This window comes from Electrophorus electricus, chromosome 1 (genome assembly GCF_041902795.1).
Source record: "Electrophorus electricus isolate QZ-2024a chromosome 1, ASM4190279v1, whole genome shotgun sequence".
Taxonomy (NCBI): domain Eukaryota; kingdom Metazoa; phylum Chordata; class Actinopteri; order Gymnotiformes; family Gymnotidae; genus Electrophorus; species Electrophorus electricus.
Genome location: NC_137497.1, coordinates 26,388,309 through 26,407,189, shown reverse-complemented (window position 1 = coordinate 26,407,189; position 18,881 = coordinate 26,388,309). Strand labels below are relative to the sequence as shown.

The 18,881-nt window shown below is 36.9% G+C and overlaps 3 protein-coding genes across 14 annotated transcripts in view; all 3 read right to left on the bottom strand.

Moving 5' to 3' along the window:
- The window catches only part of smtnb (smoothelin b), a 53,930-nt gene extending 49,045 nt beyond the window's left edge, over positions 1 to 4,885 (bottom strand). For 5 of the 8 annotated variants that reach the window (XM_081713760.1, XM_081713787.1, XM_081713793.1 and 2 more), the window contains exon 1: positions 4,190 to 4,884. In XM_081713760.1, coding sequence (XP_081569886.1) covers positions 4,190 to 4,240 — 51 coding nt within the window. In that variant the 5' untranslated portion in view covers positions 4,241 to 4,884. Of the gene's footprint in view, positions 1 to 4,189 lie in introns of all 8 variants that reach the window. The other 3 variants (XM_081713781.1, XM_081713814.1, XM_081713754.1) reach the window with 2 other exon arrangements.
- Positions 4,886 to 5,163: 278 nt separating this feature from the next.
- On the bottom strand, positions 5,164 to 9,660 carry ccno (cyclin O). The gene is made up of 3 exons (XM_027009258.3): positions 9,277 to 9,660; positions 9,007 to 9,192; positions 5,164 to 8,038 (listed from the first exon to the last, which is right to left on the bottom strand). Exons 1-3 carry the CDS (start codon positions 9,481 to 9,483, stop codon positions 7,478 to 7,480), a joined length of 954 nt encoding a protein of 317 aa, XP_026865059.2. The 5' UTR covers positions 9,484 to 9,660; the 3' UTR covers positions 5,164 to 7,477.
- A 3,235-nt stretch (positions 9,661 to 12,895) lies between these two features.
- isca1 (iron-sulfur cluster assembly 1) lies at positions 12,896 to 17,977 on the bottom strand. Of its 5 annotated transcripts, XM_081713730.1 has the most exons (6): positions 17,823 to 17,977; positions 16,733 to 16,786; positions 16,552 to 16,657; positions 15,889 to 15,969; positions 14,380 to 14,420; positions 12,896 to 13,850 (listed from the first exon to the last, which is right to left on the bottom strand). In XM_081713730.1, the coding sequence occupies exons 1-6, from the start codon at positions 17,901 to 17,903 to the stop codon at positions 13,752 to 13,754; spliced, it is 462 nt and encodes a 153-aa protein (XP_081569856.1). In that variant the 5' UTR covers positions 17,904 to 17,977; the 3' UTR covers positions 12,896 to 13,751. The 5 variants fall into 5 exon arrangements, with proteins under 5 accessions (XP_081569856.1, XP_081569872.1, XP_081569865.1 ...); XM_081713746.1 differs by lacking the exon at positions 14,380 to 14,420 and having other exon boundaries at positions 13,828 to 13,850; XM_081713739.1 differs by lacking the exons at positions 12,896 to 13,850; positions 14,380 to 14,420 and adding an exon at positions 14,640 to 14,677.
- Between the last annotated feature and the right edge of the window lie 904 nt (positions 17,978 to 18,881).

The following is an 18,881-nucleotide window of genomic DNA, read 5'->3' as shown; positions in this document are numbered from 1 at the left end:
TTTTATACCATCCCAGATTTCAGCATTAAGTCAAGTATGATGTAAATTTTGTAATAGGGAGATATCCAAAGACTTTCTTTTTGTTTATTCCAATTTTAAGATTTTAAAGTAGCCAGAGACCCATATGGTGACTTCAGACACAGCCTTTTTTTCCTATGGCCAGTTAATACTTAATGAAATGCACTGTTACTATTCAGCAAGACATGGTGTGAAAATCAGGAAAGGTGAAAATATCCAGTCATTGGTAGGGTGTACTTACTAAGGTGTTTAAAAGTTCATTTCTTTCCAAAAACTGCATTAAGCATATTCAAGCAACAGGCAGCTTTTAAGTCAAATGATCAAAATAACAATTTCCTTAAGACAGGCAAGGTGGGTTCCCTTCCCATGTAAGGCCTAACCATGTAGCAATATGGTGAGCTACAGAAAACATAAGCTTCTTAGTTTTGTTGTTCAGAATCTAGCAGAGTGCCAAGTCACTTTTGGGCACAGTGCCACCAAAATACACACACAGAGCCATGTTGTGCCTCCCTTCTGACATACTGATAAGGCGGCACAAGCCACAGCTTGTTACCCAAAGATATAGCACACATGAAGAGGCTGCATGAAAGCAATACAATGAGAACATTGTGACTGGTGAGTCACCATACAATTTGAATTCCCCATTTAATTTGTAACATCTGGAAAACAATTATCTGATTAAAAAAAAATAAATAAAAAATAAAAATAAAAAGTGTTGGAGGTAAACTGCTCACCTTTTGGCAGCGAGTGCTAGGTCATGGGAATGATTTTAATGAAAGAAATGAAGTTACATTGAATGGTCTTGAGACATCTCTGGCATCAATCTCCATGCAAGAGAATTAACCAAGTGAGACAGGCCTCTGCTATGTCTCTGTTCTATGACTATCAGCATCAAAAGTTACATCATTGCTTTCCCCTAATTTTTAGGCATTTTCAACCATTGAATACACAATTTCAAGCTGTTTTGTTGTTATATTAACATATGTCTTTCTTGTAATATAAAACATTAAAAGAGGGGTCACATTTTTTTATCCTGCTCATACCTATATGTGGCAAAGCAAAGCGCTTAAAATACAAGGAGTTCATCTGGATAATCTAATTTTTAAGACTGATTTATGAAAGAGGATTAACATCAAAGATTGGTTTCACAGGACTTGGAGTCATAAATGCTGATAACTGCTTTAGGATAGAACAAAAAAAAAAATACAAGATTTTTTTCATAATGGCAACATGTCAGTAACTGACAAATTTGTTCACAAAAATCCACTCTATAACTAAAGTTTTGACATCTAAACTTTTAAAGGTCCACCTTCCACAATGGGCAACTTTGTCTTACTGGAAGCCTGTAAGATCACCAAGACCAAGTTACTATATCTAGAGTTGTCACAAACATTCTGAGATTTGCTAAAAAGTCTGATAAGTCATTGCAGTTCCGTTAATTTTATTTTTTTAAATAAAGCTATGCAAATCTGAATACCAGACTTATTTTAATTTTACCAAAGAGCAAAACCATTTGGTGACAAATATACTAACAGCATAACAGGCCAACACCTATCCAGCTCCTTGTTACTATGACAACTACTTGTTTCGTGGTTTTTTGGTTGTTGTTTTTTTCCAAATTTTCTGTAACTGGTCTAAACCACCCTTTTTCTATTAAACCAGCAGCTGAGTTTTCTTAAAGTACTGACAAAACATGCAACATGCTCAAAAAGATGATTGTGACCATTTATAAGAAAAATCTGATTGGCTGCTCTTATTACAACCATCTTGATTTTTTAACTGGTAATCTGTCATGCATATGCCATTGTGACAAGCATCTAATATTCTCTTCTTTACAGTGCACACACTTCATCTCATGTTTTTTGGCATTTTAGAGAACTGTATATTCTACACTGCCCAGGCTGTGGAATAATTTCCTCCACCCCCCTCCACCCGGAGAGGCGAACAAGTCACCACTGTGACTCAGTAAATTTACAGCTATCGCCATGACTTTGCCCTTATTTGGAGACAGGACACATCATTTAGGGCCTCTGTATTTATATGAATTGTGTGTGAAGCATTTTGTAGGAATCATATTTTCAGATCAAAATAATAAGGATGCAAGTAAATAACTGTTTGTAGACTGACAACCATTTTTCTTGTAAAATCCATGAAATGTGCATTTTTGAGAAACTTGGTCATAAAAGTCTTTCACCACAAATTTAGTAGGGCTTTAATTATAATGCCTCTCTAATAAACCCAGGAAAGAGATGCTTTCATGTATGGGAATTCACAAGAGAAGCAGACTGAGCTTTAAATAACCAGTACTGTTTACCTAAATTCCTCAGCTACATATGTCTAATGGAAATGTCCTTTGCCAGAAGCTGTTTTACACCTTTGCGTTTGTACCTTCAGAATTGAACTGGAAAAAAATAATTATTGTGTGTTCACAAAAACAAAACAGATCATGTTCTTAAGATGTCACTATGCATCAGATCACCTAACACGTTTTCCCACATTCATAGCAAACACTGTAGAGGAAGCCTTCCTGCTCCAGACCCTGAGCAAACTGACTGACCCTGGGGATTAATCAGGAACCTATAAAAACTGTAAAAGCTCTGGCTTCCTGCAGAGAAACCAGGAAAAGAAAAAAAAAAAATACAACTTTCCACTGTACATATATTTTAAATGTTCTGAACACATGTGAAATAGTAATTAATACTCTATTTCAGTATTCATTGGACAAAGCAGTTGTATATTTTATATAAACAAATGTGTATAAAAGCCCATCAATTAATTTTCAATATACTAAGAAACACTCCCAAAAATGTATGACAAGTTTCGCAAAATTTGAGTAAAGAGAAAACCAATGCATAAACAACTAAAAATAAACTGAGGAGAGCTAAACCGATGGAAACTGGGGGTGTCCCAAGAGAGACTGGGACATTTCTAACCCAGAGGAACGAAGGATGTGAAAACCGTCTTGTGAGAAAAAGGAGAAAGTGAGAAAAGACAATGGGAAATTTTTTTTGCAATCCATTTTTCTCATGGATTCATCATAATGTAGATATTTACATGAATTATTTATTGTGCCTTTTTTATGGGTGTCAATACCTTAAGTCATTTAAATTCTTCTCTGACCTTCTCCAAGATGAGAGATTATCAGTGAACTCCATGACCCTATATTCTTCCTGCCGTGACACAGGACTGCAGAGAACCACTTGAGTTCTTAAAGACTTTAAGAAGATGCATCTATTACATTTTCTGAGGGTTCCAATAACTGGCATGTATGAAACCAAAATGCATGAAGACTTAGAAGGAATATAGACATAGGAATCAGTGGGTACAGTTAACAGTGCTGTCACATACAGTGACTCATGAGGACATGCCTTGCAAAACATGTTGGAAAAATAAGGCTTGGGTGAGTCAACTGAACTTAATTTACCAAAACGTAAATTAACATGTCAGATAGACATCAAGGATGTCTGAGTGAATTATAAGGGTGTCTGCTTTATTTGATACTGTTCTGACTATATGGATAACATTTTTAGTGGTGCACTCTAAAACAAAAGTCAAGCTTTTAAACATAAGTAGGCTAACAAATTTGACTATATATTGCCTTGATTAAATGCATTTAAGAATTTCAGGAAGGAAAAAAAGTAAAACATTAATTTACAACCTTACACATGCAAAAAATGCTGCAAATAAGAAACAATTTAATTTCTGAAGTGTGTTAATTCCAAAAAAAAATGGGACAGCATCTTTTATAGTTCTTGCATGAGCTAATGGATACCTTAATTCTGGGACCATTGTGCAAGACTCTTGTGGGCCTTGTTCCCTCATTACGTGGAATTAAACCCTGTATACATCGATTATTGTTCCTATACACATGAAGAAACAGTAGCCTCCCTCGCCTAATTTCATCTGTGCTCATCGCCACCCCCCACCCAAAAAAAACAGCTGCTACAAGTATATAAGGATAATTAAAGCATCCCCAGCCTCAAGTTCCATTTTCATGACTAGAAACGCACATGTGAAGCTTGAGTATGGACAAAGTTCAACTTTGGATGGCAGCGTGTTCCATTAGCCTGAAGTTAGCTAAATTTCCAGATTTTTGTAAAATCAAAGAGAGCAGTAAACTACCATATTTTCTCTTTATAAATAGAGTAGGCTAACCGATAAATTGACTCACCAAATTCCGAAGCGACGTTTCATCCAACGTTGAATATTTTTGGTCAGTCATTCCGGGCTGTTGCGATAAAAGCTAAGCATGGAAAACTTCCCTCTTAGTTATCGTTACTCCAGAGTTTCTGGTCTCCGCCTGGGCTGGGTTTCAGATGACTAGCCCGTTAGTGCTATTCTTCTTTTTAAGTTGGTGGATAATGGGACAAAGCCTTAACACGCTACTACCAGGAGGTCGACACAGTAGCCACAGAAAAAAATACCGGTGTTACTGCGACTTACTCAACTTCTCAATTTTTTGTTTGGCAATATCAGCTAAACTCGTTACTACTTCATGAGCTTCTACTTATAACCTTTGGGTTATGTGGAGAAAGTGTCCGTGTAGCTTTGGTGTTGAAGCTCTGTAACTTAGGCACGAAGGAAATTCCACAAAAAAAGACAGCAGCCCAATCCTGGTAGATAAATTGTCCGGTTCCACAATGTTCCCACCTGTTTAGATCCTGTATCCTGTATGATAGAGATGATGGCGCACCCAACCGAATCCCGGTTATTCAAAAATAGTTTATACATGAAGACTAACAACCATCAGAAAAAACAAGGTCCACTCACTGTCCTCTAAAAGTCGAAGATGGATATAGCTTAATAATTTGTTTTTGTTGCTGTTCTCGTAGACAAACTGTTTTCTTTCTTCCCCCAAGTAATTAAATGTAAATCCGCCCTTGTGTCTCGACCAATAGCGAAGCGAAGTTTATAAATCGCTTACTCTTTGAATGTCTAGCGGGTTGCGAACAGAGCATATGTATCGCCATCTATCGTAAGAGCTCTACTTTTTCCAATCCGTCGCTTGTTTATTTAAACTCTCCCATGTAGATCTATATTCTAATGTAAAATCTCGCTAACCTAAGCTTTCACTACAGCTTTTGTTCAATTAAAAAACATACAATAATTTAAAAACGGAAAACACAGAATAGACAAGCAGGTTTTCACATATTTTGTTTATTTGTCAATGTACTGTAGAATATTATCTACATCCAAATTGTATCTATTTAAGATAGAAATAGACATTTCATAAGAAGACAGACATTTCTTTCCTTATTAGGAAGAAGACACTACCATAAACTCCTAGATAAAGGGCTGTTTTTTTTCTTACTCAGCCAACAGAGACTCTCAAATTAAACATAATGTATTACTTTTCTTCTTGGATCCTAATAAAGAGTAGATGACAAAGCAAAATAAAAATGCACATTTTGATACCATACCATAATGAACCATACCAGGTTATATCAATGTACAGTTTATTTAGTGTGCCATTTTTAACAGGGAAAATTGTTTGTCAGCAAAGGGTTTGAAAATACAACAGGCAAACCTTGTTTGTGAGTTACATGAAGTTACTGACCTAAGGTGACCTAGTTTAACAAATAACATTTAAAAAATGTATGTTACAACTTCTATACTAACAAAAATGCAAACACGTTCCTTGCGTTGCAACTTTCTAAATTCTGTTTTGTATCAGCTGCAAAATGGTTGCAAATTAAGACAGTGGTGTCCAGCTTTACATGGAGATAAGAAACTCGGATGTGTCTGATCTTAAACCTTAAAGATACTTTTGAAAAAAGTATTATTTATGTACATGGAAAGGTTTACAGAGGAATGTTAAACAAAAAATTCAAATCAGTGAATAAGTCTAATAACTTATGCATAAAGGAAAGAAAAAATACAGATTGCTGGAATTTCACCTTCCTGTTTCTGCAATGCCAGGTCAGAAGAGTTCAGCACTGATTCCCCCATGTAATTACTGGTAGCTAATTTCTGTTATTTAAAAAATATGTATTCAAATTCAAACAGCCCTGAAATTTCAGGTACAACAACCCTCCACTTACCTAACAGTCAGGCGTGATTTGAAAGTGGCTAACTGTTCCTTGTCCTACCAGTGGTTACAGCATTGTAACCAACAATTTTGGATTTGAGGTACTCGCATGCCTTTAATTACCTCATGAATTACCCTATTTAATTACTCTATGACTGATGCTTAAGAATGCCAGTTTTATTCCATGTTTCTTGTTCACATTGTCAAAGAAAAGAGAGCTGCCTAACTAGACCACAAATGTTATTATCACAGAGAACAAGGGTAGATATTGGCATGATGTCTTCAGTGGTTTGAAATGTCCTAAAGCCATTTGCTACTCATTTGCAACAATCAAGAACCTTCCAGGATGTGGTAGAAAGAGGAAAATTGATGGCTTAACCTTGCAAATGTTGGTATGAAATGAAGAAAAGAAACCACATACAACAGCCAAAGAATTTCAAGCTGAGCAGGGACATCTGGAGTGATAGATTCAACCTACATTACTGCACACTGTACAAAGAACGGCTATTTGGATGAAGGCCAGGGAGGAACCCACTGCTTTAAAAAGGCATAAAAAGAGGTGAATGACCTTTCCCAAAATATGCTTAACACAAGCCATGTGGGATAATGTCCTATCAAGAGAGGAAACCAAATTTGAACTCTCTGGCAATGCAGACAAGTCTTATGTTTATAGACAATGAAATGAAGCCTGTAAGGAAAAGTGCATCCTACCTACAGTGAAATATTGTGGAGGCTCCATAATGGTGTTGGGCTGTTTTGCTGCTTCTGGAACTGGAGGCCTTCATCATAGTATAGGAATAATGAAATCTGAGGATTATCAAAGTGTCTAAGAGCATAAAGCGCTCCCAAGTGAAGGCAACTAGGTTTGGATCCAATGAAATGGGTCCTGTAGCTGGATAAAGAACAAATACACATGGCCTTTTTCAACTACCCAGCAATGGGTGCTGATCTCAAAACAATTCAATCTTTTAGAGAGATAAAATATGTTAAACCTTGCAAACACACCTTGCCAGTGTCTGAAAGAACTGCAGTGGAAGGAGAAACTACCAGAAGACAAGGAAAGAAACTCAAAGATGGCTGTATGAAATGTCTGGAGGCTGTCCTTGTTGCCAGAGGATGTGAAACCAAGAGTTAAGGATGGGTGCCTTTTAATCCCATCCATTTCATTCTGATTCTTTTGTAAAATAAAGACCACTTTTCTTGTTGAATTGACATGCTATTAAAATATTCTAAAGTTGGTAGCTACATGTCCATTTATTTATGAAGAAATTTGCCTTGATTTAAACAATCAAGGGTGACAATAATAACAACTGTATGTTCACAATAAATTGTGCTTCATTTGGTAATATATTACAAACATAAAACAAAAAGTCTTTAAGATAACAGTACAAAGAGAATAGGTTTACCAGCAGTTGTAATTACTCAATTGTTTCAGAGTGCTTTTAAGTCTTGAAGTGACTCTAGATTGAGTGACACCAACAACCTAAGATCTTCTGTGCACTGCTGAATTAAAGAATAATTTATGGAGTTGTGGTCTGCAGTACAGAGTAAATCTGCCATCTCTGATGAGCTCGTGTGTTTGAATGAGGCTGGCTTTCTGAAATGGTCCTTTGCCAGTATTATAGCACTCTGCACAATCACAGATGGCTGGTATTTGTTGAAAGCATAGTCTGCCAGACTCAGTTCACAGATTTTGCAAGCAAAATATTTATACTTTTCCACTCTGGAGAGCTGGTCTTCTTCAGTGGCTGTCCAGTCATCGTCATTTTTGACCTCATACAAATCAGTGAAGTTATCATCCTTTCCACCAACTCTGTGCCAGGATAACTCCTGACTGACTAAGTAATCGAGGAAGAAAGCGAGAGTGGGTGCAGCCAACCTGAAGTTGAGTCGGAGAAGAATAAGGCATTCAAGATTGCAGAGTTGCTCTTTGGAGAAGGCATTGCAGCAGAGTGAGAGAAGCTGCTTGATGCGAGGAGAGCACACTTCAACCTGATGGGTTCAAGGAAAAATACATATCAACACTCAAGGGCTTTAAGCTTTCAAACTCAGTCCATATATTTGATACACACCACTGAGCTTTAAGTCAACACAGAACAGAAGGATCCTGAAAATTGTGTACTCAGGTGTCATTACCAACAAAGCCCTGAGTATTTGCTAGTGAGAAAATGACTGTCACTGCTTTAGAAAAAATGTTAAAAACATAAGTTTCCTAATAAAACATTTTTCCTTTCATAGGATGATTACACTTTAAATAACTACACTTTCATGCCCTAATAACAAGCACCCTAGATGTTTTTACTGCTACCCGTATGCACTTAGTCAAGTAATTTTTTACAACACTTAGTATGATGGCAGTTAATTGATGATGCAGAATCTTTGCTATAGACCTAGCATCTTAAAGTGTAAGGTAAATAGTCTGGCATAATACAGATTTGGGAGCCACATCATAAAAAGTGAGAAGTTATGTCAATTATGTTGTTTGCATTTTTACTTTTTACATTTTAAGACACAAAACCAGCAGTTTTAAGTTCAGTTGTTGTTTTCATTTAGGAACGTCATAACTGTGTGTCAAATTTTAGGGAGGATAAAAGATCATAAGATTTTCTTAATGCAAATTTCCGAATGAAGACACGCACCTAATAATGCGCTGGAATCGCATAAATATGCCATTACAGAAATATTTTTTTAAAATTACAAGTAATAAATGCAACGCACCCCTTAAGGAATGGAACGGTCCGGGTTTTTGTTTGTTTGTTTGATTATTTTTGTTTTGCCTCCATTTCATAGTATTCGGGAATATTTATGTCCTTATTCATTGTTTGAAAATGAATTCATATTGAAAATAGGTAGGCTTAAAGGTTAAGAGGTAGACTACTGCTAAACATTGTAAATTTGCAATAATCTGCGAGAGATCAAACAAAATTTAAGCAAAGTTTTCATAGGCCACAGTCACTTACGTGTTTTGTCGCAATCAGTAAAGACGTTACGCCGAGCAACTGGAAGCAGTCCGCGGCCACTGACGTCGTGACCAAAAATCGGTCCATGATATTGACAGCCAAGCAACAGGATTCAAACGACAGTTTGAAGTGTTTATAAACAGCTATAAGCCAGCTTACTAGTTTGCAGCGGGCCTCTGCAGTAATCTGTGGGGGGAAAAATGGTGGCCGGACATAAAATGCGGGTTAAGAAACAGTCGCGTGTCACGAGCTGCATCATCTACATCTTACCTGCGGTTGACGAGCCAAACAATTAAGAGCAAGAAATTCCTCCTCGTTGTTTTTCTGAATTATGAAACAGCTCTCGTCGTAAATGACCTCATGGTGGTCAGCTATGAGTCTGTTATTAAGATTTACTGACCATGGAATTGTAAAGAAGTTAGATGGAGAAGGGCTTTGAAAGTCCTCTTCGAAGCCAGAATCACTTAATGTGGACATATTTGATCACTATTAGCAGTAACCCGTTGAGAATCTAATTTTTATTGTTGGCTTCTTTCTATGATGATGCGTAGACTCCAACCTTTGGATGAAGCCTGTCTGAGAATTTCACTAACCCAAATCATGATTTTGTTGTACAGGGTGACGTGCATAGTAGGCTCTTTCCCGGGCACCTTAGCGCGCATTGCCAGCCCCAGTGCTCCGAGCGTTTACGTTGCCGTGGCTACTCACCTTCGGGGGAGGGGCATGCGTCCATTACCCGTAGTAGTAGAACGTGCTCTTTGTATTCTATGTATAATTAGGCTGTAAATATAAATGTAAATGTATACATTTGTTATAATTGTGGGTAGTTGTTTTTGGTCGACTATTGTTATGTATATCCTACTTTTACTTAGCCTAACTCTTTCATTGATGAGAGGAACCCCAATGAATGATCCAAATGGAACCTGACAAGTCGCGCAGAGAACAAGGGTATAACGTTATCAATAGATTTGTATTTATTGTATTTAAAGTATATACAGGACAAGCTCGTATACACTCCTGCATAACGTTATGGATGTTGTTTCATATTTGGCCATTTCAACGAGGCTACGTAGTAGTCATTTACGCAGTGCTTCTGTGCACTGGGTTTTGCCACAGGACAAAGCCATTGTTTTTGGGAGCAGCATAATTTGGGTTTTTAGAGTCAAATCAATCCAAATTTACTTATACAGTGCTTTTTTGTGTTGTCACAAAGCAGCTTTACAAATAATTGGGTTTAGATCCCTAATAAAGCCAGTGGCAATGAAATCTCCCTGGAAGGAATTTTATGGAAGGAACCGTGAGAGGACCAAGACTCAAGAGGGAACCTTGGGTGGCCCAACTAATGGTTTATTATATTAGGTAGTGTAGCCAGTTCAGTATAGGTGTGGGAGCCTCAGCTACTCCAATGGGTCTAGGGTGGTCAAGCTGTTTCTGAACCGATTGGAGTAGATGGAGAGGACGGATGAATATGGCAGCATAAGGGCAGCACCAGGACATTCTCTGGCTTCATCTCAAACGCGTTATCACTGATGAGCAGGTCTAATCTGATTAGCAAAGTTGGCATCATTACAGTAACATGCAAATAAAAAAAATAAAAAATTAAGTTACTTTTTATCATTTCATTCGGTGCATGTTTTAAATAACATGCACCAGAGTTCCTTATCTGCAACCCCAAGTTATATTCAGTCATAATTCCAAGTTGCTTTGAATTTTAAGGGGGAAAAAAAAGTGTTAGCTAAATGCCATAAGTAAAAAAAATATTGCACGGAGTACATTACAGCAAGACATTGTACCTGTATATTCATTAGGGTAGATACAGCATATTTGTTTTCATGTCTGATATTTGTCCCGTTATGGTTACTGAAAATGATACTTGCTTCTTCACACGAACTTCTGCATAAGAATACCAGTACAATACTAAATAGCATTTCATACTATCAAAAGTCACAAAAAGCAAGAAGGTTTAACAGGACTGGGGTATGGGTACTAACATTAGCTGGTACTAGCCATAGCCTTGGAAAGCTTATACACTAATATACTAAACACTTCAGCAACACACCGCTCATCAGCTTTTCAGCACTGTACTGTTTGCATGCGACATTTTCGAACAGGTCAGGCGCTTGCGGATAAAACAGAGTTTTAATTTACAACGGAGAAATTAACAATCGTAAAAGCAAAACAGGCGAGGGTCAAAGACAGAGCAGAAAGGTGATCAATTCCAAGGGGGAGCACCAGAATCACCGAGATAAACCAATCCAAGGTACAAACCAGAAGACAATCAAAAGAGGCAGACAAATCCAAAGGCGCAGGCGAAGAAAGAAGCAGCGAGGAAACAAAACAGGTCGGTAACATGCAGTCAGACTAGACACTCGCTCAGCACATGCTATAGAACAGCAGCAATACTTCTAGATGGTTTGAAAGGAACAGGAGAAAATATATAGGGTAGCAAAACTAAGACACCGGATCTGGTGAGGTTGTGCCGGGGAAGACGGGAGTTGCAGTTATGAACTGGGGACGGCTGCGTGACAGTGCATCTATAGCTGCAACTGTTGGAAGAAATCAATACCATAGGGAAATGAGGTATGTTACTTTTTGAAATATGATCTATGAAACACTTAGAATACATTTGACTGATAACATGTCCATAACTTTATATTATAACAAATAATAAAAATAAAATTACATATATATTACATATAATTATGAAAAATACAAATAGCAAAAATCTGGTTGGGCACGTGCCCGTTAACTTAAGTAGGCATGATCCCCCTGATTCATTGAAATTTTAAAGTACCTGAAGGAGCTTGTATTTTGTTAAGCAATTCAAATGAACATGACTTAGGTTTGGTCTTGTCATGTTTACATTTTTTGTTTTAGTACCTTAGAGCAGCAAAAACACATTACATTACATGTAGCGCTTCTTAAGAAATTTCAGGTGTCTGTGCTAGTCCGCGAAAAAATTACAGAAACTTCTGCGCCAATTCTTAGAATACAACACAGAACTCGATCCCTGTTAAAGGCCACACTATATTTCAAGTTTTATTTGATGTGTTTTGTTGACTAATCTCCATAATTGTATTTACGAAATTTGTTGCTTATATATTTGGTGTATTGGCATGTATTAATGAAATGTATATGATAATTGTGTATGTTAAACTGTATGCCAACAAATTTGTATTTTATGTCTTATAAGTTGGTAGCTATATGCATTAAACTGAAATTCCTTGCCAACAGTGACATCCAGGAATTGGTAAAGGGCACAAATGTAATCTTTCTCACTTTCTTTTTTACTTTGTAAAAGTTTTGTCTAGTATTGAAATATAATAAACTATCCACATTTAACTTTTAAGCTCACAACATGATTAATAAAAAATAGACATGTTCCCAAAATGTTTAAATATGGAACCATTAAAGGTGCTATATTGAAGCATATGGGTTCCCCATAAAAGCAATCAAGTGTCAGAGCTTATAAAAAGTGTTAGTACCTTCATTTATGGGTGTAATTTTGATTCGAAAAGTGCTGAAGACAAGCACGCGGATGTGCGTGTTGCATTCATTTCAGATACTTCTCAAATTCAGTGAAAAGAAATCAGTACTGGGACTGAAAAAAGAGGTTGAAAAAAGGTCATATTTGTCAAGCCTATCAGTGATTAACTATACAGATATAAATATATTTATATATTTAAAATATATTTGTACTTAAATTGTTTCTATTTATTTTGATAAGAGGTAATTTGTTTCATTTCATGAAGTCAGTTGTGCCATATTTATTATGTCCACCAAGGAGATATCAGACAACAGGGGTTGAGGCAGGTCAAGGACAGGACCCTCTGCATCATATAACAAAATATAAGGACCAACATTTTGTCATTAGGAACAGAATATGTTTTATTGACTAAAACAAGTATATTATGACTTGAGTTATTATTGAATAAATGAAACAAAGAAAGCATGTAGAGGAAACACTTTACCCAGATGAAACAGAAAGGCAAATCTATTTATCCTATGATAGCACACTTTCAAAAGGTGGTGGGAACAAAATCTGCCATGTCATAAATTGGTGGGGATATGTCCACAGCATAAATTACACCTATGAAATCATTGGAAACATTTCAACAGTGCTCCTTGGGGTTTTTAGACTGGTTTTAAATAAATACTGCGACTGAAAATACTGAGATTACTGTGATAACAACAACATTATTATTTTGTGTATGTTTGAATAATTTGGTTTAATCAGTCTACCTGCTTAGGTATTATTTAAATATTTTAGTAGTGGCAAAAATATTAATACAGGTGGTTTAAACATAGTCTGGATGTGTCTTAACACTGCACCATGCCCTCTTTGCTGATTTACCTCTTTTGTTTCTTATGTCCATAGCCTGAGTTCATGAAAAAAGTTAAACATTTCTCAACTTATTTTGTATATATGTAATCATGTCATAATTATGTGCAGATTTCAGAGATGCTGATACAGCTGGAAAAGTGGATACGCAATAAACCACAACACCCACTGCACCACCCTTTACTTCTTCCAGCCTCCTCTTTGGACACACTGGCAGCATCTTCATGGTATATTCCTACTGTAGATCATCTGCCAGAAGGCATTCAAATACTTTGCATCCATAAGAGCAGAATATATCGCTATCAGACATCAACTGCATCTACTGTGAAGGATACGCCAACCATGGACGCAAGAGGGACACCTGTTCCTCCAGTGCCCCACCATTACTATTTCATTCCTTAAGTCACAGCGCGGAAGGATCCCTTGGGAACTGCTCCAGAGGGGGCTGCTCTTCTCTCATAGTCAGGGGATGAAAGACTGGTTCCACCAAAAATTCAAAGCCCTGCATACCCAAAGTAAAGCAGGCATCAGTTGGTTATGATAAGGAGGCTGGGGAAATACCAAGTACACTTTTACTGTCAACAGTACCTATCCCTGTAGTCCTGCTAAAAGATTTTTTTTAATGCCTTTCGACTCTTTTAGTGATGTACAACACCATTCACATATTTTCATGGTTATCATTTTACCACACAGCATGTACTCCACAAGAAATTTTGAAGGTCTAAAATGTTCATTTTCTCAGTATGATGTAAAAAAAAATAAGATTGTGATTTTGAGTATTTGTCTAAAAAATTGATCCAGATATTTTGCTTTAAAGTGATGTCTTGTCATTATTTTTATGAAGCCTCAGATGTAAAAAGCTAGGCATGTACCGACAGGCTTCTAGCAGTAGCACACAATGCTTTACATCACTGCACTGACTTTTTACATTTCTAAAGGTTATTGCAATTTAGTCCTTTCACAAAGACCAAGAAATATATATTCCCTGAAATCTGACAGGGCATGGAATGTGAAATAATTGAGAAACTCACCTTTTTTAAGGACACAATTTTCAGTTGATGTGGTGATCTATCTATGAAAAAGCATTCCATTTGGATGGTGTGACATTTGCTTTCAGTGCCAATCCACAAAATGTGAATCTGCTGTTATAGTGTTGTCTTCAAATGTAAGGCCTCAGATATGAGATAGAACAGTCAAATTACATATTTTAGGATGTTATATTTTGTTTTTAGGTGGTAGACATTTTAAATATTTTGAAAGTCTAAAGGACCTGCAGAAGAATCTGTACTCAGGGACTTCCTGAATGTCAGATGGCTCTGAAGTTATCCTCTGTGACAGGAGAGACACAAAACCTTACACAAAAGCAGCCTTAAACTATCTGTGACTGAGAAGTTCATATGTTGCTCACCTCCTATCGTCAGCCACGACATTTACTGCACTGCTTTTTCATTCAAATAAAGGCAAATGGAGTAACAAAGGTCCATATTTTGACAAAATGTGCAACAATTAAAAACAGATCCTACATTTGTGTATGTGTATAACTTTATTGTGCGTTGATAGACAGGCTTATTACAATCGATACTTACTCTTGGGTTTTTACAACCACATAAAATTTCAGAGTGAGCAGCATGACAACATTTAATCTGCTCATCATCATGTGCTGAACAATGCAACACATATTAAACAAACCCAGTTCAAAACATTTCTTACTTGAACAGCCTTCAGGGGTCTTTAATCTTTGCCTACATTTTATGTTTAATATACCACTTCTGGCTTTCACCATCTCACTTACATGGTTACGTGAAATAATACAATAAAGTTTTCATTATTCTCTTTCAGGGCAGAAGTGTCCAACTTGTTCTTATGCATCTCAGAAAAGCTTTAGGAAAACTAGGAATGACACTTGACTCAGTTCAGTTCAGGTTCACAGGGTAACTGAAATGCATACACTGGACTACAAATCACAAATAAATGTCAAACCATGAAGTGGCAACCAAGTAAATGTCATAACTGTTGGTTTACTACCACAGCCCATCTTTGATGGGGTGAAGGCAGCAACCTGGAAACAACAAGTAGGTCAACATCTCACATCAACAGATTCTTCCTAAAACTAAATAATAAACTTTCATCAATTGCCTTCATTCCACAGGTTACGGACTAGAAAATAACCTAGAGTACACAATTTGCCACAAGTGAAAGAAGGTATGAACTGAGTTGAACGCATTTCAACTAAACAATTACAGCACTTCTCAAGGTTGGTGGTATGATACTGAAGATCATTTTTGCTAGTTGCAGCTGATGTCAAATCCCTCCATGTACATTAGTCTCATGTCATTTTTTTTTTCTTTCTTTATATATTTCCACTTTTGCCACACAGTGGCTCTTGACCTTGGACTTGGAAATAAGACTATGTCCTGCAGGGTATACATGGCAGGAAGAGAAAAGGGGCCCCAGTGTGTGTTACAAAGCAGTTCAGATGTTAAAACTCTCCCCACAGCCACATGTTCCCTTGATGTTTGGATTATTAAACACAAACTCACTGGAGAGTTTTGTTTCAACAAAATCCATCTCTGTGCCCAACAAAGTAAGTTGAGCCTTCTTCTCAATAAAAACTCTCACACCTGAAAAAAAGACATCACAAACATTAATGTTTACACGTTGAGAGGTGATTGAAGGCTGACACAACCTTATATTGTGGAAGATGGCAGATTATCAGACATTCTAATGACATTACTTGCTGTCCTAATTAGAAACTTCTGAGACAATGCATTAGCAGATAACTTGTTTTAATTCAGAGGTCTGAGAGAGTGCTAACTAGACTTGTTTTATAATAAATTCCAAACTGGGGGGGAACAATTGTGTTAAAGAAAAACACAGTCTAAGAAAACACATTCTAAAACATTGAAAACACATTCTAAAACACATTCTAAATGTCTATGTAACAACTGCACAACTCTGAAATGAAGGCAGTACTACTTTGCAATTGAGTTAGACAACCCTACAAGTAGGATTGACAGTCATCTGATTGAAGCTGGTGTTCTGCCATGCAAACAAATCTTCAAACCATTTACTAATTTACCTACATGTGTTATTTGAAAAGGTTATTTACCGTTAACAAAAAAAGAACGACATTAATAAAAAGAAAAAAAAATTAGCTGAAGAAAATCAGGCTTTTAACTGCATGTTTAGAACACATTACTCACCATCCTGACACACCTCCTCATCTGATTTTTCCTTCTCTTTTGTGTAGTCCAGTGTGTATGTGAGGCCATTACAACCTCTGGTCCGAACTCCAACCTTCAGCCCAATCTACACAGACACAACACAGCTAGGACACAATCCTATCAGTAAGAAATATTCGAGGCATGCAATGAGATTACTTACATATTCTGGCTTATCTTGCAAAAGAAGCTTGATTCTATTCACAGCTGAAGGTGTCTGAAGAGGAATAACAAATCATAACCATAAAATGTGGTTCACGTGAATAATAGTTGTTTTAATGCTAGACAGAATGACAACACAGACAAGAAAAACTTGTATCCTTTTAATTGCAGCCTAACCCAAGCTAAGGTTGGGAAACATAATTTTTCTGTCTTATCGATCAATCTGTCTACTTTGGTTTGCGTTAAATTATTCATTCAGTATATTGTTGAAGAATAGCAGTGGCCAGTATGTTCAGTGTAAGATTGTCGCCAGCAAGAATGAAGGTATGGTTTTCCTGTACAAGCAACTAGCTAGATGATTTTAAAGGTTCTCTTGTACAAACAACTAGCTAGCTAGCTGGTCTGAAAACATACTGTTTACATTGTTCCCTGTGCATAGATTCTGTCAATCTCAAAAAATAACAATGTTGTCATGTATTTAAAACATTACATTTATTTAAGTAACCTGGGGAACTGCCCTTGTTTCGAAGACCCGGTTACAGTGAATTTGAAGGTATGCTAACATAGTTATCTAGGCTCGACCCAGTTTAACACATTCTTATCTAGCAATACTGCAATAACGATCGTAAAACTAGCTAACGCTAGCTAACGTCTTAAGTCCTCCACGACGTAAGATGCAGATTGCATCTTCAACCACATCAGTTTAATACTAGCTAGCTAGCTAGCTAACTAACTACACCTGACTTTCACGTTAATTTATAGAACAAAGGCTATATAAGACAGCTAAGGCAGCTAGGTAGGTCGCTAGCTAGCATTGACAATAAGCAGCTAACGAGCTAGCTATATACACTCTAGCTTGCTTACTGATCCAGAATTAAATGTCAGGGACATACTTAACTAAACAGCTAACCTAGCTACCGTTAGCAGGCCAGCAAGATATTAAAAGAGCTAAAAGCTAGCTAGCTATTTAGAACGCATATTAGCTTGCTAGCCAAGTAGCTAACCATGTTTACCTTCAACGCGTGTTTAATTTCTGTTATTCGGATTTCACCAACTAAAATGTGCGAATGTGTCAGGAAGAGAACACTCACCAGTGTTAAAGCGGCTTTTGTGGCTAAAATCTTTCGCCTGCTAACCGCCTTAACAGTTGCTCTCACTATGGAGGCAGACATGCTGGGGTTATAAAGTTCTAAGCAACTACATGTAAACAGCAAAGCACGATGTTTCAACCCTCTGCTACAAAAACCTTACACAATTGGCTGTTCATTTGACTGGCAGTCTCGTAAGCCAATTAAGTACCTTAGCAACAACGGGACACTTACGCAATAATTGAAAATAATTCTGGAAAGGAGCCCCCCGTAAAGGTTATGCTGTGGAGGTTTTTCTGGTTTTGAAACAAAGACACAGAGCATAAAATCCCCAGTGTCGCTTCTAACAGAGATTTCTATATTATGTATCTTTTAATAATTCGTTCAAATTAAAATCTTTGGGAAGTGTAGTTCAGAGAACTCCATGAATTAAGAATTGTCAACGTATTATGTAAAACGCATTAATCACAAGTACTAAAAGAAATTAGGAAAAGATTGAAGCACGAAATCGTCGAGTAAATTCATTTCAGTATTCAAAAGCTGTAAAAGAAAAAAAAAGACCAAGACTGCTTCCGAAATTGGCTCATAAGCATTAAGCACTTATTTATAATGGTAGTACACACTGTTCTATGTACTTAGTACAACTAGAGAATTTCTAGCCAATCTGGAATCTTGTCAGACGCTAGAGGCGCCCACGAAACAGACCAAACATAATGGAGATGAAAGGAGCTAAACGGTGAAAACGAAAAAATAATGGAAATATTTCATTGCACTAATCGTGCAAAGGAACTTTTTGTAATGTGGGTTGTGCTGCATTACATATCCCCAATAATCCCCAAGAGGATTATCTGAAGATGGCGAACACTGACGGAGTATTCAAAAAGAACTCGATCAGAACAAGATGAACTGTCCGCTGAGGACTGTGAATTATCTACTGTTGTAATCATATCTTTATGGGAATGTTGGATTTGTACTTGAGACCTTTACAATGCAATTACGTATGATAATAAAAACTAATTTTCACAGAGTAATAAATGAAACTTTAGCTATACGGCTGGTGAC